This window comes from Mixophyes fleayi, chromosome 1, assembly GCF_038048845.1.
Source record: "Mixophyes fleayi isolate aMixFle1 chromosome 1, aMixFle1.hap1, whole genome shotgun sequence".
Taxonomy (NCBI): Eukaryota; Metazoa; Chordata; class Amphibia; order Anura; family Limnodynastidae; genus Mixophyes; species Mixophyes fleayi.
In genome coordinates this window covers 71,314,265-71,333,739 of record NC_134402.1, presented here as the reverse complement: position 1 = coordinate 71,333,739, position 19,475 = coordinate 71,314,265, and the positions used below count along the sequence as shown (strand labels likewise).

The window sequence follows — 19,475 nt, the reverse complement described above, 5'->3', positions numbered from 1 at the left end:
GGTTGGATTGGGTTGCATTTTTATAAGATTAATTCTTCCAGTGACTGTAAGAGGAAGTCTTCTCCATGTATGACACTTATTTTTCAGGTATTCAGTTATTGGGTCTATATTGAGTTTGATGTAGTCAGACGCATGAGCCGTCATGTAAATTCCAAAATACTTACACTTGCTAGTCCATTGGATAGACTTGCATAGCACAGCGCCAAGTGGAGGTTGACAAACTAGAAGGAAAACCACAGATTTATTCCAATTGATTCTGAGACCAGAATACTACACAAAACCCTCAACCACTTCCAGAAGATTTGTCAAAGAGCCATCACGGTCTTTAAGGAAGTTCAGCATATTGTCCGCATATAGTGCTATACTATCAGAGATATTCCCCATTGTGGATACCTTTGATGCTTTCATGGGAGCAAATCAAACAAACCAACGGTTCTATTGCCAAAGCAAACAAGGCAGGGGACAATGGGCAGCCCTGCCGGGTGCCCCGACCCATATCAAACGGAACACTTATCCTGACCGCTGGTGCAAAATAGAGGAGCCTAACAAGTTTGATAAACCTGGAGACAAAACAGAAACTCTCCAGAACCTTCCAGAGATAGTCCCACTTGACCAAGTCAAAGGCCTTAGCTGCATCCAAGGACACAACCACTGCTCTCTCCGCAGGCGACTGAACCCTCTGGATATGAGTAAATAACCGCCTGACGTTAATCAGGGTAGGCTTGCCAGGCATAAACCCAGTCTGATCTGGGTGGACCACCTCCTGTATGACTCTATTAAGCCTTATAGAAAGGATTTTGGCATCAGTGGTGATTAAGGAGATAGGGCGGTATGATTCTGGGTGTAAGGGATCTTTACCCGATATTAATATAAGGATGACTATGGCCTCTGACATAGATTGGGGCAGCGAACCACATTCCAAGAACTGAGAATAAATTTCAAAGTTTGGGAACAAGGAATTTGTTGTATTCTTTATACACTTCTATAGGAATACCATCAATACTTACAATTATCCTTGGGGTATAGTTAAAAGAGGCTCTGAGAAAAACATATCTGTCCTCTGGATCAATCTGAACCTGATCCAAGACAAAGTTAAGCTGTTTTTTAACTAGCACCAAGACACCTCTGGAGTATGTTGATTAAGTGGCATTATAGGCACATCGCACCCAGGATTTTTTTTAAGGGAAAGAACCTTACTACCGGTAAGGTGACTTTCTAGTAGACACATTACATCAGGATCAAACTTTTTGACCTGGTTTAGTACCAATGACGCTTTATTTTGACGCTCAGTCACCTAACCTTCCGAGCAAGCAGACGTAATTATGGATACATTTTAATTTTGCCCTCGATTTAGGAAATGGGTGCAGTTATTATTGGTCAATCCTAGGACCAGGATTCTATTCTGAAAGAATGGGGACTTGCCAACTGTGTTCATGATGGGTAATGGGACAAGGTAAGGGTGCACTCTGCCACCAACATAATTTGTCCTGGAAAGAGAGCCTTTAGATGTACAATTCTCTGACCAAAGAGCAGGGATTCTTAATTGGTCAGCACCAAGAAAACATCTATATGCAAACGGCTCCTTGTTTTTCAAAGAAGATACTAGCAGAACTCCCTGGCCTGAACAGGATATTCTGAAGAAATCTGGCCAATTCTCAGGGTTGACCATTAATTTTTACAAATGTTTATTGCTACCAATGAATCAGTTTGTAGGGGTTTTTTTTTTGTTTGTTTTTTTTAAAGCTGTACGGTCAGAATATAGGTATCTGGAAAGGGGGTGTTGGAAGGCTGCAGACATTGCTAAACTCAACAATTGGAACTCAACCATGGAGAGTATACTGCAAAAGGCCAGGGCTTGTTGTGAATTGCCTTCATCAGTGATGAGGGACAATCTAAAGATCGTACAAAAATTTCCTAAAGTTCATCCCAGCAAATTTTTTTAACCAAAATTAAAGTCTTACACATCACTGTATTGCTGGCATGACAAGAAATAAAGGAAGGAAAAAACAATTAGCGCACAAACATAAGAATTACACAAAACATACAAGAAGCATATACAAGGTAGCAAATCTTGACAAAAGGGGAACAGACAACATAGAATGAAAGAGGGTACTGCTTTAAAATATAAAGCATGATCTCTGGAAACAAAGCCTACATTATCCTTTCTATGTTCCAAGGTTCAAAGATGATGGGGGACCTGACTGCACCAAATCCATACGGTGAAGGGGGAGAGCGTGCTAGTTAATTTCAGCAGGGCTTGGAGATGCTGGGGTTAGACTTATTTTACATTGCATAGGCAATTCAACATTGATTGGGGGGTGGAGTTTTTAGAAACCAACTTCCCTCTATAATCATGGCACTATAGAGCTGGCAGGCCTTCAAAAGGTTACAGAGAATACAGGAGTTCACCATGTTTGTTTCTATTCTGGAATAATTCCACCTAAGAAGATTGAAATGGCTGAGATGCTATGGAGTGTTCAGCTTACAGCAGATCTTTAAAGAGGGGACTCTAAAACCAGTTCTAAATTTCAATCCAAATATGATATATTTAGACATTTTTTTTTTTTATATCATTAGTTATGCAACTACACCCAAATAAAAAGGCAGTTGCCGGATTAGATTGCAGTAAGATTTCAACCACTAATCTCCCACAGAGGAAACTCGTGGGAGATCACTTGTCTTTTCTCCGTACTGATACTCCTGTACCTCTCTGCTGCTTTCAACACCGTTGATCACCCCGTTTGCCAACATGACCTTCCCTCCATTGTCTTTCATGACACAGTACACTCCGTACCTATCCAACTGCATCCTCTGCTTTCCCAATTGCACATTTCTCCTGGGGAACTAATTCACTCATTTGGAAGGCACATATAGAAACCATTGTAATTCCTACACTGTTCATCTGATTTGGATGTAAATTCCCTCAAATTCAAGCTCAAAGTCTGCATTTAAAGCCCATCTTGTTTGTTTCATTTCAAATCCATTATGGTGGTGTATAGAACCCAAAATATGAGAAATGTGTCGATGTCCCAATATTTATGGACTTGACTGTATGTTTAAAAAAATAAATATAAAACTGCTCATATAATAAACCCAAACGGAACTAAATATTGGGAAAGCCGCTTACCGTGGAATCTGAAGCCTCAGACTGCACATCAATGTTTAGTGATGTGCTCTCAGCTACAGAACCAGATCCCACTGCTGACTCTATAGTCCGAACATCCTCCTCATTTTCGCTAGCCTGAAATATTATATTAGTATAAATCAAACACGGACTTATAAAAGCTTTAGCAAATGTACACACTTCATGACGAGAATCTATATAAAATATACTGGATACGTAACATGCATTCAGTAAAGTTCACACTTACAAGCAACTTTTGAAGAAAATTTAGGTAACACTTTTCCTGGGCCTTAAGATGGTGAATTAAGTTTGATAAGCGCTCAACATTTGCAGACCTTTCGTTTTTCTCAACAAGGTCATCTCTCAGGGAACTGGCCTTGGTGATATAGTTGCGAATCTGTACAAGTCTACTCACAACCTACAGAAAAAGGTAGGAATTTGAACTATATCATAAAGGAGATATTGTTTTGTTTTCTCTTCTTCATGACAGAGACATAGAACAAAGAGAAAATGTGAACAGAACCAACAATAAAATAGAGGTTTTGAATAATCCAAATGTAGAACACAGAAAATAAGCCACAAAAGGCAACAGTCAGTATCGCATAATACCACATTTTGAGATGTTTACACACATGACGTTATCACTAAGTACATCAATAGCTTTATGCCAGAAATCCAAAAGTGAAAGACTATTTAAAAGCACTCTAACCTTAAAAACACACACACAAAAAGTTTCCTTACTTAACTGTTACAGCTACAGTGGAATTGTGTCTCTGGGCTCAGGCTTTCATCAAATTTAAGGGACTGTTAATGGTTCCTTTTCCCTACACCAGTGGTTCCCAAACTTTTCCAGTTCGCGGCACCCTTAGTTCCCAGAATTTTTCAAGGCACCCATCCAAAATAATTATCAAGCACTCCTGTTTTATTAGTAGTTGGGTCAAACTAACATAATAAGTATTTAGGTCAGGACAGAAATACTTATACCCCCCTCATAATGCACCAAAAACCCGGGTTTTTGCAGAGGCATGCTGAAAAACCCGGGTCTTGGTGCAGTATGAATAGTCCAACCACAAAATCCCGGGTCTAAAATCCCGGGACTTAGACCCGGGATTTTGCGAGAGATAATTGCCGTGTTGGACCCCGCTCGCCTGCAGTATGAATGGTGCAACCCGTGTAATTCCCGGGTCTCACCATTCATACTGTAAAAAAAAAAAATTGTGAAGTAAAAAAAATTTTTTTTAATTAATAAGAAATACATAAGAAATGTTTACTTAACTTATTTTCAGCCAGCGGTGTCTCCGGTGCATTGCCGGCTGTCAAGGGGACCTCTGGGTACTAAAATGACGTAATTTCTAATGGACTAGAAATTCCGTCATTTTAGTACCCAGAGGTCCCCCTGACAGCTGGCAACGCACCGGAGACACCGCTGGCTGAAAATAAGTTAAGTAAACATTTCTTATGTATTTTTTTTTAATTAAAATCTTTAACATTTTTTTTTTCTAAAACCCGGGTCGGGCAGGTGCAGTATGAACCCGCCCGACCCGGGAACCTTGTTATCTATACTGCCCTGCGCCCCGGCAATATCCCGGGTTAACAACCCGGGATATTGCCGGGGCGGCAGTATGAAAGTGGTATAAGTAAATTGTTTGCAAAAATACAAATAAACCCAAAAGGAAAAGAATATTTTTATATATTTTTTTCAATTATATTTCTGTCAAAGAATAATTTACAGCTAATATTAAGAGGAATAAGACCAAACAAAACAACATGTAAAAAATCATCACTCTGTGCCCCTCTTCGTCCACTCGCTGTGTCCTCCATTGCGGTTTCCTATCACCATTTCCCCTCCGTTTCTTTACTTGCCATACTTGGCCTTCTTTCTTCTATTTTTTTCAGTCTTTTCTTCTGTCTTCTTACCAGTCCGGCAGCGCCCAGGACCCAGCATTCTCCTTTCTCCTGTCACTTCTCACTGAATAGATCGGGTGTGATGACGCCATGCCCGACATTCGGCGAGAAGCAAGGAGGGAGGAGGGAGGAGGATGCTGGGTCCCGGGCGCCGCCGGATTGGTCAGTATTTTTTTTCCCTTGCGACGACACCCCTGGGAGCCACGGCGCACACTTTGGGAACAGCTACCCTACACCATAATTTCAAGGCAAAAAGCTTTGTAAAAGCTCAGAAGCAAAACACTCATTGGCGTTATGCTGAGCTTGCTGCTCTATTTTCAATTCTAATGATTATTAGGTTGATACTTAATGCACGATAGTCTAGGATAGCAATTTGGTGCTTAAATATTCAGATACAGAGGGAGCCTCTATTAAGGGGAGTACTGAGATCAGTCACTCTTACATCAGTATAGCTAACATTTGCCTGTGAATAGTGACAACTATGATCAGCGGTACACTTTGTACCGAATAATCTATATTTCCACCAAATTACTACTATCGGTATGGGTATTATGGATAGATACTGATCCATGGATACAATATATAATGATTAACGGTATACTCCATACTAAACAGTGTATCTAAGCAATAGATTCATTACAACCTATACTTACCTCAGTTCCGTGCTCAGCTTTAATTTATTTAGCTGATCTCTTCCTGTTCCCTCTGACACAGAGTATTGAGTGGGGTAAAATCACAGGACCTCCTAGACGCAGACCATTATTATATGCGTGCATATTATTCAGTCTATCAGCACATATGTTAATAAAAAGAACAGCAAGCCAGCAGGGTAGTGTTCTACCTTTTAACTGAAATATTACTGGTTCTTTAATCACACCAATCATTTTTTAAATATTTCGCTTTAACATTTTTAACGAAATTACTAATAAAGTTTTTTATTTTATTATCATACGATACCACAATTATTTGTACAAAAGTGTGCCCACCAAATACTAATTTCTCTTTCTATCATGATAAATTGATTCAATAGTATTGGAGCACCTCCTCTACATGATTAACCATTATTTGTAGCAATCAGTTTATAAGGGGTTAAAGCTTGGTGCGGTGTACAATCCAATTTGTCCTGCGCTGAATATCACAATACAAACCAGGTCCTGATTTGTAATTAAAAGGAAAAATGTGCATCAGTCTGGACACACTACAAATAATATAGCAAAACAACATCATGTCCCCTTATACAAACAGCACTTTATAATTAAAAGGAGACGTTTATACACCCCTGAAATATGAAGAGAATCGTAAAACACAATTTGACAATGATATAATCAGATGTGCAGTATAAGACAGAAATAGTTTTACAAATAAAAGCAGCAGTTACATGAAGAATTAGACTGGTACACATAGTATTTAAATAAGAGTAGATTTAAGAACCATGGAAAAAAGTACCTGGCTGCTGTCAATAGCTGGTTCTCCGCTTCCATCCTCTTCCAGAGAAGCATGGTAATTTTGCAATATATCTTTAGTGAGGGCAGAAGCTAGAAAGTCCTTGGGTAGTGAGGAAACACTTGTTTCTCTCTTTGGAGGGCTTGAAGAAGCAGCTTTATCTTTGTTAGTGTTTAACTGTAGTGGTAGAAAATTAAAAGGCTTCCGGTTCTCAGCAAGCTGACGCTTATTGTTTGCTGCTGTTGCTCTGCCTTGGGAGTCACTTCCAATGCTCCTCTACAAAAGAAATTCATAAACAAAATTTACAAAAACGTACAGAAGCTCCTTAAACTTAAAGCCTGAGAACAAGGACCTTTATCATTAAACAGACTTGTTTTCATTGAAAAAATAAGTGAGCATAAACTTGCTTTTCAGTCCCTCCCTTATGTTCCCAGACAGTATGAAAGCTATAAAAAGAGCACACCTGATCCATATCACCAAAATTGATTTTCTGCTTCAGTTTTTCCAATTCTGCCTGTTCTGGGACAGACATCTGAGACATATATCTGGTATGTGGATAAGTATGTGGTGTTCTGGTCCTCCTACGACCAACGCCTGGAGAGGACCCAGGGGAGATGTCATTGGTAAGTCGCGTTTCACATTCCATGCTAAACTTTTTCTTGTTTTTTTCAGAAGACCTGTTGGCTTTCTTTTGCCCAATCCAGTCCTGAGCAAAACAGAAAGAGAAAAACTACATGTATTAAGTATATGAAAATTAATGATAAGGCTTTGACTGCATCCATAAACAGAAAAAGGAAACTATTTACTGCAGATTTAACCAACATTAATCTCTTCAGGCCTTCTCAAAACTGTTCCCCTTTTCCATTCTGCAACATTGTGATTCCCAACTTTTCTAATGATGTGTTAGACGCGACACACAAAAATGAGTGTAAACTTATATGCAAAATTTCAATCATGAAAAAAAAAAAAATGTAAGTGAAAAATAATTCTAAAGTAAATAATTACTGTTTTTGTCCTCTTACAAACGTAATTCACAAATATTAAATTTGAGGTAATTTCAGCCCAGTGGATAAAGCTTTTAACCTGAAATCTGCAAATATATGCTGGCATCTACAAGGTCTGGATCTTAGTTTATGGATACTTGCCCAGATCAATCAGCCTCATCTCTTCCTAATTCTGTGCTGCTTTACTTTTGCCTATATGGCTATCTGTCACGTTTAAAGCATTACTGGCTGGAATTTGGAAGAACATTTTAGGTGGGAAAAAAACAAAACACTACACACAACACACGTTGTTGCCAAGCAAATGTTTTTCATTGCTACTGACAATAATATACTATGTCTATTTTTTTATATTACTTTTGAACCTAAAATTATTTAATGTTCAGTACAGTATTAAAATGGATTAAAAAATATTTCTAATAAAAAACTGATCAACACTGAAACGCAAGTGTTTCACAAAAAGTTTGGGAAGCACTGTTAATGTCCAGGATACTACTAGGTCTGAGGCCCATGCTGAATTGTGCATACACCCATTTGTTCAGTGTAAAATGTGAAAGTGCCTACTGTTCATGCCCACATAAGAAAATCTTCACACCTACATCCGTATACTGATCAGACACCTGCTCCCCTGTCATATGTTTGCAACTGAGGGAGCCATGCACGGAGACACAGATACTCCTGCCAAAAGTTGCATCACTTGCGGGTACCTAATGGGTGCTACCATATTGGCTCAAGCGTTCTGCAGAAAACCAAAACTTGCATATGATGCTATAGTCTTATATGATCGCTGAAAGCAGTTTATAGTTATTGCTGGCAAACTTCCATATGTTTCTGTCTTTTGTGGATGTGAGTGCACCTTTAAAATGAATGTGATTAGTGCAGTTCAATTTCAAAAAAATGAACAAATGAAGATAAACAGTACCATATTGTTTAGTCTGTCATCAAGAGACTCATGACTCCAGTTGGGCAGATCCTGATCAATAGCTGCTTCCTCAGGTGGACCTCCTCCAGTAGCCATGGTGAATGCAAGGGCTCAGAAGATAAAATAGAAATCTGTATGGGGATTTAAAAAAAATAAAAAAAAAATAATACAATAAAACTTGTTCTAAAATGCCCTATTCAATTGTTTTAATGTAGTTTACAGGAACATTAGTTACACCAAGTAAAGAACAAAAAATGTAATGGGTTGTGCAATTAAATATTGGAAAAGAACCTTGAACAACTAATACGTTACCAAATACATTTGAAAGAAACAATATATACACACATACATCACACACAGCAGGCTTCCCGAATGTGTTCAACGCACACAGTGCCCATAAGTCTAACTCTACTTTCCAAGTAGTCATTTCTCTCACTGGGAGCTTACATTAAACGCTAAGTCCATCTTTGTGAACATTTATAGCCTTGTTTTTTTTGTGGTTTTTTTTTTTTAAAGAAAAAACAAACGAATCAAAACAGTTTTATTATATCATAACCACTAGAATAATATACAGGAATATTAATGCAAATTGCATGACAGTATCAGAGGGGTTTCAAAGTAAAAAGATTATGAAGAGAAACAGTATCACATCCATATCTTTATTTTCCAAAATATATTGCCCACATGGGGTACAACCCAGTCATTCAGACTTTCAGGTCAATTTACCCATTCAGAAAGAGAAATTCCTATTTAATAGTCAGAAATCAGTAAGCAGATGTCACCAGGTGAGCTGTTATCCTGTTCTCTATGCTCAAACTGTATTTCCATAGTTTAGAATGATTGAGAGGACACATATGATGCAATGTTAACTGACCAAACTGGCCAACAAGGTATGAGCGTATTTGGCCAGCTTACAAAACAGCTGTACCTATAGTAAATGCTCCTCTGCCAAATTAGCAGAAAGATTAGAGTCTAACGTTCAGTATACCGGTTGTCCATGAGATATTCACTTCCCACTGCCTTACAAATACCACCTGAGATACACAATTGCATTAGTAGTTATATCGGTAGTTAGTACTATTCGTTAAAACACTGAGCCAAAAGCTTATTGCTAAGGAATAAGAGGATTATTCAAGTCCAGACGCAAATTGGCTGTAAATTGTATGTTTGAATAGAGTATGCTACTTTTGTGTAGTTCCGTCCGTAACCAAATGAAAGCTTTTCTTAAGATATGTAAAGTATTTGAATAGATGTTAGAATACACAATATATAAGGAGATGCATTCAGGCTGAAGTATACGCACATGTGTATTTACAATGATTTAACAGAACGAACACAACTTTTATTTGATCTTAAATAAAAATAACAGTTGCACACACACTATAACAATCTTAAAAAAAGTATTCAACTATAATCCATATAGTTTGTTTCATAAATTATTTCAAAATAACTAATGCGTTTGAAAATAAAACCTAAATGCATTCAGTTGTTCTGTGATAGCATACATTTATTTATTTTTTTAATCACAGAGTACTTTGCCAGTTATTACTATCATCCGGCATTTACACGTGCCCTGTAACAGATTTAAAAGATAAAAAAAAAAAAAAAAAGAAGAGTACTTATGATAAACATAGGATTTGAATTAGCCACATCTGTGTTAACACGCACTTATGGGACATGGACTATGTTAGTATTCCCCCCAATTCCGCCACAACTCATAAGGAGTCATACGTCTCAGATGAGTGCAGATATCAGTTACATGCAGTTGGGTTCATTGGTGTGACACCTATTTCAGGACATGCGCTGTGCATTATCACGCAAGATATGCTATGCAAATGGACCCGAATCAAGTACTTAGTGTTTAATTGCTCTCATTGTCATTATAAGCCTATTATGATATCATTAAACATATATAGACACGGCTGTGTAAAATAGCTCTGAGGAGAATCCACATTGATGTCCCAAACCTTCTGTTTTCAGTGATAAAAGTAATTTATTCCACAAAGTCCATATATCTTCAATACAATGACTACACTGAAGCAGACGTAGTCCAATGAGACGGCAAACAATTTTACATTCAGCGAGAGAAGCCCACACTTTGGTAACATTAATATAATGGGTTCGTAAATCAAATTCCAGACTTTTCTTAACATAGCTATAGGCTACATTTCATATTATCTGGTACTGTAGGCAATGTTACTACATATTGCCAATGCAAAGTTGCATTTGTTTGTATAGGCTGCATGTGTTATTGTAGCTTATTGCTGCCCACATGATTATTTAGTTACTTACTGAACATTCACTTCACACTTCATAAGCACTCCATAAAAAAATATGTATAGGATACATAATTTTAGACCAAGAATAATTTGTACCCAAATTATAGTCCTAATAACACCCATTGTAGACACAGTGGGAGAAACACTGTTTCAAAAAAATAAACATTTCAGAGATACAAAACAACACAGGTAGATCGCAATACATTTGGGTGGTTGCTGAACTACTTAATAGAGAAGTACAGTAGTACACAGGTGCACGAAGAGCAATTATTTTTGGACAGTTGATCAACATTAGCAAAAAATACAAAGGAGAAAAAAATCTGTAGAATTTGTAAATAGGTGACAGATGGCGGCTATGTAATTCTGAAAACTTTTCATATTAAAGCCTTGAACCACTTTCTTAAAAAAAATAGTTATACATCTTTGGACAAACTTTAAAATGTAAATTCTAATATATCGACTGTCCTTTTGTGAAACATTAATTGTAAACAGGACAACTTAAACAAATATACGTTAAATAGTGAGCAAACTACACTAGCATACATAGAATACACAACCAACTCAGGATACGATTGGCCTCTTTCCCTGTCACTCGCTCTGCGTTTGCCATTCAGTGGGAGTGTGTGAAGTGTTTACTGTTTCCACAGCAACAATACCTGTTATCGGAAAAATTCTACCAAAGTGGGGTGAAGCAAAACAACTGGACAACTGAACATATATAGCGTGTCTCGCATTATCGGATTAAACAGCTATGGACGAGATCAGGCCAAAAAAAAAAAAAAAAACAACAGCGGGAACAAAGCACACAAAGGCAACCCATGAGACAGTGCAGCACTGTTTTGTGAATTTTAGCCAACCATCATCTCTATAGCTCCTTGTTCAGCACACCAACCTGGCAGAGATCGTCGGCCTCACAGATAGAGATCCCCCGCCTGCATTGGTCTGCTTGCTGCGCTGCAGAGGAATGCACGTTTCTCCAGGTCTGAGGAGGTGCTGCTCATCTAGGGGCTGGACTCCAGCTAGCAGGAAGCCGGAGATCCCGCCGTACTGCTCAGTATCCGCGCAACAACAAACACCCGCCGCATGCGGGCGGCAAAACTTACTGGGATATATATTCCATACACCTAGCACCTCCCGTGTGACATCCGTACAGCAAATACACACACTGGAATGTGACATTGTTATCTCAATACTTAGATGACTACAGACACCTTACAGATCACCAATATTATTTATAAACAGGCTGGGTGACAACAGTGTGTCACACAGAACAGATCATTTCAGCACTGCGGATGGTGGTGTTCTTATAGTCAAGTAAACACAATATGCACTATATACTGAGGGAGGTGTCCAATCGGTGTAAACCAGATTTCTAGGCAGTTCTATGAAATGAAGACTCATTGCAGTATAATTGTGTTAAAAAAATAAATCTGTTTTCCAGCAGAGCTGCAGATGCTGACACTAATGAGATATATGGCACACAGTGTTCCAGTGTCAGGCAGCATCCTTATTTCTGTCCAGAGACCAAGCATATACAGTAGCTCGCAGGTGAAATACTTTATGCCCATTTTGCAATCACAATATTTAAAATAAAAGTTGTTTTTTTTAAGCATTTTTAAGGCAAGCTCCACAACACCATACCAACAGACATTTGCATCCTTGCAGTAGGTAGCGCTAATGATGAAGTTGGAATATACAAATGTATGTATGCACCTACAGCATTACTGTAAAGTATTTTTTCATATATTTGCCATAGTTTGCGTACACTATCCAAACGTCAAGAACCATCATGAAATAAAAAAAAAAGTAAAAATCTAATGGTTAAGTTGGCTAGATTCACTAATACCTTGTTTTTATTTTGCTAGATACACACAGATATGCAGTGTTAAGGATAAGCACTGACAACTGTCTTTGTTTTGTATACTTACATGGGCATTTATATTGCCATGCAGCTGGTACCATATATAATATGGGATATACAGAGTGCAGGCTTATTTTTTTTCTGCTAAGAAAATGTTTTGATACAATTATAAAAAAAAAAAAAGGGTGTGGGGATGGGAATTTCTCATTAAAGCATTCATGAACCTTGCATCAATATTATTGTTTATTAGGATCTCATTAAAATATATTAATTTTAATCCTTAGCAAAATATTAAAATAAAGAGGTCAAAAGAAATAGATTTAGTAATTTTAGATCATAAAAACTTACTACATTTTTTCTTATTTGGTTAAATTACAATTCCTTACTATTTTGTATAATTGTAACTGATCAGTTAACTGACCATTGACAAAAAGTTTTAAATGCTTTTCTAGATGTTTGTACTACGAAAGTTACTATAAAAAATGCAATCAACGATTTAATAAATGACTTAAAGTCCCGATCAGCATGCGATTTATGTGTACACACTATACACATTTTACGAACCGATCTGTGATTTTCGTCTGTTACAGCCATCGGCTCAAAAGATCAAGGCTCTGTATACACTGTACAGATATATGCCATCCCAGCAGCAATATGCTGAATTTAAATAAAGGACTGAATATTTAGACTTTGTAGATATTTTGTGTGTGTATATATATATATATATATATATATATATATATATATATATATATATATATATATATATATAGAGAGAGAGAGAGAGAGAGAGAGAGAGAGAGAGAGAGAGAGAGAGAGAGAGAGAGAGAGAGAGAGAGAGAGAGAGAGAGAGAGAGAGAGAGAGAGACATGTGCTTACATTTCGTAATGCTTAAATACACTTTTGTCCACTTCACATGTGCTGTGGTACAGAGTAGAGTGTACGCAGGTGCACTGAACCTATTGACTTGTTAATATAACCTATGAATGGTTAATATAGAGGTACAAGAATAAAACAAATATATTTTTAAAAAACAAATTTATATATATTTATATATATTTTATACACATCATCATCATCATCATCATTTATTTATATAGCGCCACTAATTCCGCAGCGCTGTACAGAGAACTCATTCACATCAGTCCCTGCCCCATTGGAGCTTACAGTCTAAATTCCCTACTATAGACACACACACTCTACACACACTATATGGACAAAAGTATTTGGTCACTTGACCGTTACACCACACTGGACTCCACTGAAGTTGTGTTCAAATACATATAGTTTAATATGGAGTTGGTTCCCCTTTTGCGATAACAGCTTTCACTTTTCTGGGAAGGCAAGCCTTCCACAAGAGGTTTCTGTGGCAATTTGAGCCCATTGATTCTGTAGAGTAATGAGGTCAGGCACCAATGTTGGACGAGGAGGCCTGGCTCGCTATCTCCATTCCAGTCCATCCCAAAGGTGTTCAATGGGGTTAAGGGCAAGGCTCTGTGCAGACCAGTCGTTCTTCCACAGTGAACTCAAACCATTTTTCTCAAACCATCTTTGTAGTCCTTGGTTTGTGCACTGGGGCACACTCCTGTTGGAATAGAAAAGGGCCTTCCCCAATCTGTTGCCACAAACTTGGAAGCAAAGCATTGTCCAAAATGACTTTGTATGTTGAAGCACTAAGATTGCCCTTCACTGGCGATAAGGGGGCCTAGCCCAAACCCTGAAAAACGGCCCCATACCAGTATCCCTCTTCCACCAAACGTCACAGTTGGCATAATGCAGTCAGGCAGGTAATGTTCTCCTGGCATCCGCCAAACAGAGAAGCGTGATTTGTCACTCCACAGAACACGTTTCCACTGCTCCACAATCCAGTGTTGGTGTGCTTTACACCACTCCATCTGACGCTTGGCATATTTCTTGGTGATGTGAGGCTTGCATGCAGCTGCTCGGCCATGGAAGCCCATTACATTAAGCTCCCACCGCACAGTTTTTGTGCTTACATTAATGCCAGTGGCAGTTCAAACTCTTCAGCTATGGAAACAGAAGAGCGTTGGCGATTTTTATGCACCATGCTCCTTAGCAGTCGTTGACTACGCTCTGTGATTTTAGGTGGTCTTCTACTTTGTGGCTGAGTTGCTGTAGTTCTTAAACGCTTCCACTTTCTAATAATATCACTTACAGTTGACTGAAATATCCAGCACGGATAAAATTTCACGAACAGTCTTATTGCAAATGTGGCATCCTATCACAGTACCACGCATGAAGTCACCAAGCTCTTCAGAACGACCCATTTTGTAACATAAATGTTTGTAAATGGAGACTGCATAGCTAGGTGTTTGATTTTATACACCTCTGGCAACAGGTCTGATTGAAACACCTCAATTCAATAACGAAGTGTGGCCAGTACTTTTGTCTATATAGTGTGTGTGTGTGTGTGTGTATATATATATATATATATATATATATATATATATATATATATATATATATATATATATATATATATATATATATATATATACACATACACACACACACCCAGAGAGGCTTTGCTGTTAACTGTTGTGAGTACATACACACTGGAGAATTGGTGCCACATCATTCCGTCGTTTATATTTCTAGTCCGGTTATAAAATCAAACGATACAATGTCCTTTGGGACGATAAAACATAATCGCTGGAATATACACAGTAATGCGATATGGAACCTAATGGTCATTTGTCGTGTGTTTGGCACATTAATAGAGTGAAAAAACCTCTAGAGTGTACGTGGTATAAGACAGACACTTGAACAGCAGTCAGGTAAACAGAATACTAATGTAGATACTACAGAAGCAGAGGAAAACCACTTGCAAAACCAACAAGTATCACTAATTATTGATAAGCTTGACAGAAGAACAAAGAGGCAAATTTACAAACCAAATTAGTGGCTTTACAATTATAACATCTTTCAAGAGAGAGAGAGAAAAAAAAAGAGAAAGACAAGTCTCAGAATGACATCAAAACTTGTTAATAGATAGGGCACTGGAAAGCACAAAGTCCAAACAGAACAATCCTTCCCTGTACAACAAAAGTTGTGTCCTGCTCTTTAAGACAGAACAAATCAAGTGAAAAATAAAGAACTCTACTAAATATACCAGCCAGGGCACCACTATTTGAGATTAAAAGCAATTTTAAAGCTTATTGTTCTACCAAATAAGTTAATAGATGTCCCAAAAGTAATCTATAAAGGTGGTCAGCCAAATATAAGTATCAGCTGGACATATACTATCTGTATTTCCAGCCAATTATTATCCAAGTAGCACCCAACCCGCAGACACATATGCACTTATAACCCATTAGAAACATTTCCTCCAGGCCTACAGAAAATACTACAGAAACTCCATGCTGACAGAGGTTAATTGAATATTTGCAATTGCTTAAATGAATGATTAATGAAATGTGTCTGACAATCAGATGTAAGTGTAGCTTTCACAGAAGAGAATGCAGTAGTGACATGCGGTCATGTGAATGATCAATGTAGCTTTTTTTTTTTAATCAGTTGTTGGTAAAATCGTTATAAATAACACATAGGGAGAAACTTTCTGTAGTGTGTGTAGTCAGCCTTAGTCTGACAGCCAAAAGTACAATCCACAAGTGTGTAACAGGTACACTAATTTTATATATATAGTGCTTCCTCTACAACACCACCACACTTGCCAAGTGGTGGGTTCTCTGTACAAGAGGAAATTACAACATAATTTCCATTATATGTTATCCCCTTTATAAGGCCAATTTATATTGCATGTACTTTAAAAATTTGAGTAGACATGGCGATGTAAGTATCAAGAGTATGCCTACTATTTTGAAACATATACTTAATCTAAAACCAAACCAGTGTGCAAATTTCTAATTTGCATATTAAACAACAGCTCAAATTAGGTTATTGCTGAATTAACACTAAGCCAAGGTGATCTTCAAAACACTAACACTTTTAGTAACAATTTAAACTTTTTACCTTACATGTTTTAACCTGCTTTACATGCTGTACTATATACAGTATATGAGTCTGAGAAGTCTGATGGTGCCACAAGTCTCAGCTTTCTGTTTCAAGTGTAGACAGCTCAACTCTGGAGGGGTCTGAACCCAACAGGGGTAAGAATAATTGATCCAAGAAAAGATAGTGGGTGAAAATTGACCAAGCAGCAGCAAAAACTTAACATTCATGCAGCATGGCCTGCTTTCACTCACATTTATGGACACTAGTCGTTCATCACCACAATCTTCATCAAATCCAAACCACTTTCAATAACCTCATTGTGCCGAACAGAAAACAGACACACAGCTCATATGTACTCTTCAAACCCATCTACCCAAATACTTGCAAATCTAGAAATAAGACAAATATTTATAAATAATTCATTACACGTGAGTGTTATACACAGATTGATTGACAGATGTACTCAAAAGATTAAAGTTTAGCAGAACTGGGCTTTTCATTTTATTACACATTTATTTACCGGCAAAAGCACAATGGGAATTCCATTTTGTTACGTCATGCTTCTACTTTTGTACAAATTTTGTACAAAGTAGTGCTTAATTGAATCTGCACCTTTTCCTTTGGAAAAATAAATAAATCAAGAATTCATCATACTCTAAGGAAGCAGTCAGATGAGTTAATGAGAGACTATCATCATCATCACCATTTATTTATATAGCGCCACTAATTCCGCAGCGCTGTACAAAGAACTCACTCACATCAGTCCCTGCCCCATTGGAGTTTACAGTCTAAATTTCCTAACACACACACGCACAGACCAGGGTCAATTTGTTAGCAGTCAATTAACCTACCAGTATGTTTTTTGGAGTGTGGGAGGAAACCAGAGCAACCGGAGGAAACCGACACAAACACGGGGAGAACATACAAACTCCACACATATAAGGCCATGGTCGAGAATTGAACTCATGACCCCAATGCTGTAAGGCAGAAGTGCTAACCACTACGCCACCATGCTGCCACCTTACCTTACAATAACCTCATCACAACATTTTCTAATCTGACCACTTTCTGAAGGACTCAAAGAACAGGTACAACTCAAACATCTGTCAAGTCAATTTGTTGAGCATCTGATCATTTGATGGCAAAGGACCTGTCCAATCAGTTGTAGTCTTCACTACATACTTCCCTCACAAACCAATGTGATTCCAGTGACTTTACTAGTACCTACTCAAACCTCAATTAAAAGCAAAGGAAACAGAATCAGATCATTTACGCACACCTAGTTTTACTGTGCTGATGTTAGTGACTATGGGGTATACTTACTAAACTGCAGGTTTTACAAAAGTGGAGATGTTGCTTATAGCAACCATTTAGATTCTAGCTGTCATTTTGTAGAATGTACTAAATAAATAACTAGAATCTGATTGGTTACTATTGGCAATATCTCCACTTTTTCAAACCCGCATTTTAGTAAATATACCCCAATGTGTGTTATGTGAGGCAAAGTTCATTCCAGTGCCAAATGTACCATAAGTACATATCAATGACAACTGCTCCACACACCAACAACAAAATGTTATGTGTCACTTGCTCCAATATGTAATATATATTTTTTACACGTTCGGTGGCACAATGTTACCATAGATGTGTTATGTAGAAAATATCCATGACAAAAACCAGAACATAGTAATAAAGCAACAGGACAGAGAGCAGCCATACCAAACCTCCAGCGAGGTATAGAGAGGACGAACAATCCCAGGTACACTAGACCTCTGGCTGTTGTGGAACTAGAAGTCCCAGAAGGCTGCATGCTGGAACTTCTAGTTAAACAACAACTAGACAGCCGCTAAACTGTCACTAGGGCTCCGACAGGTGACCCCATCCACAGTACACAACACAGGAGGACATAACCCTCTGCCTCACCCATAGGCTGAGCCACTGACACCCGCTCACCGGACACGTACCGACAGCTCCTTACACACACACAGACTGCCCGGCCCTGCACGTAGCTCACATCGCAGCGCTCACCTCGCACAAGGCTGCACCGCGGCCTCCTCCAATAACAGTTGGTCGCAGTTGCTATTCTTCATCCGCCATATTAGACTCAGGCTCGCGCATCGACGCGTTGCGGAAACACTGCCGGTTACCCCTAGCAACTGAGGGCAGCGCGAGACGGGACTAAGGGCGGGAAGACGGGGAGCCGAGGGAGAAAGGTTCGTCACGTGATCTGTGCCAAGAACACAGTAACGGATGGCCGCAGTGCTGCTCCCCCAGGTGGCGATGATGTGTACTGTGGGATGTCATGACCTGCTACTGGGAAGCTCGGTGTATACTTCATGTTTCAGTCTGAATGGTCATCGTTATCCGTTATACCCACATGGGCATCTTCACCCATGTTCACCTCTGGTTACCTGAGCTTAATGATGAAGTCGTTAATTAATTTAAGTTAACCCTCTTCCTACCCACCTTTAGCATAGCATTTGTTCTTCAGGAGGACTTGGCATCTAGCAACAGCTATTATATAATTATATAATTAAAAACATTTTTATATATCATAGAGCATGGGGGTCATGTGATCAGCAGTCAGAATTTCTGTCAGGGGAAGATGGAGGCTGCTATGTCAGTAGCTGTCACTGATAATATGAAGATATTTAAAGCTGTAAAGTGTATGTTACCATATGAGGGAGGTTCCTCTTCCACAGAAGAGGCTCTACCTATTAAAATGCCAGGGAGATCTTGGCAGGGACCCCTAGAGTTCTCATTTTCATCTAACTCCTTTTCAGGCTATATTAATCAGACACACGCAGCAGGTTCCAATAGGTAAAGGTGTGTGGAGTCTGTCAAAAAATAGGGGAAGCTCATCCAAGCAAAACAACATCCCCTGTTACGGCTTGCAGCAGGCGTGCTGAATTTGCCCTCGGGGTTCCATACATCTGCACAGTTGAGGCAGCCAGTTCAGGGCCTT

The 19,475-nt window shown here is 38.5% G+C and overlaps 1 protein-coding gene across 7 annotated transcripts in view; it reads right to left on the bottom strand.

Annotated features, from left to right (window-relative positions):
- Positions 1-18,690, bottom strand: part of PCM1 (pericentriolar material 1) — a 104,756-nt gene extending 86,066 nt beyond the window's left edge. For 3 of the 7 annotated variants that reach the window (XM_075196533.1, XM_075196584.1, XM_075196552.1), the window contains exons 1-6: positions 18,539-18,689; positions 8,396-8,526; positions 6,936-7,178; positions 6,476-6,748; positions 3,372-3,542; positions 3,128-3,241 (exon numbers count right to left, since the gene is read on the bottom strand). In XM_075196533.1, coding sequence (XP_075052634.1) covers positions 3,128-3,241; positions 3,372-3,542; positions 6,476-6,748; positions 6,936-7,178; positions 8,396-8,491 — 897 coding nt within the window. In that variant the 5' untranslated portion in view covers positions 8,492-8,526; positions 18,539-18,689. Of the gene's footprint in view, positions 1-3,127; positions 3,242-3,371; positions 3,543-6,475; positions 6,749-6,935; positions 7,179-8,395; positions 8,527-11,566; positions 11,648-18,538 lie in introns of those variants that run through there. The other 4 variants (XM_075196559.1, XM_075196542.1, XM_075196567.1 and 1 more) reach the window with 4 other exon arrangements.
- Positions 18,691-19,475: the final 785 nt, after the last annotated feature.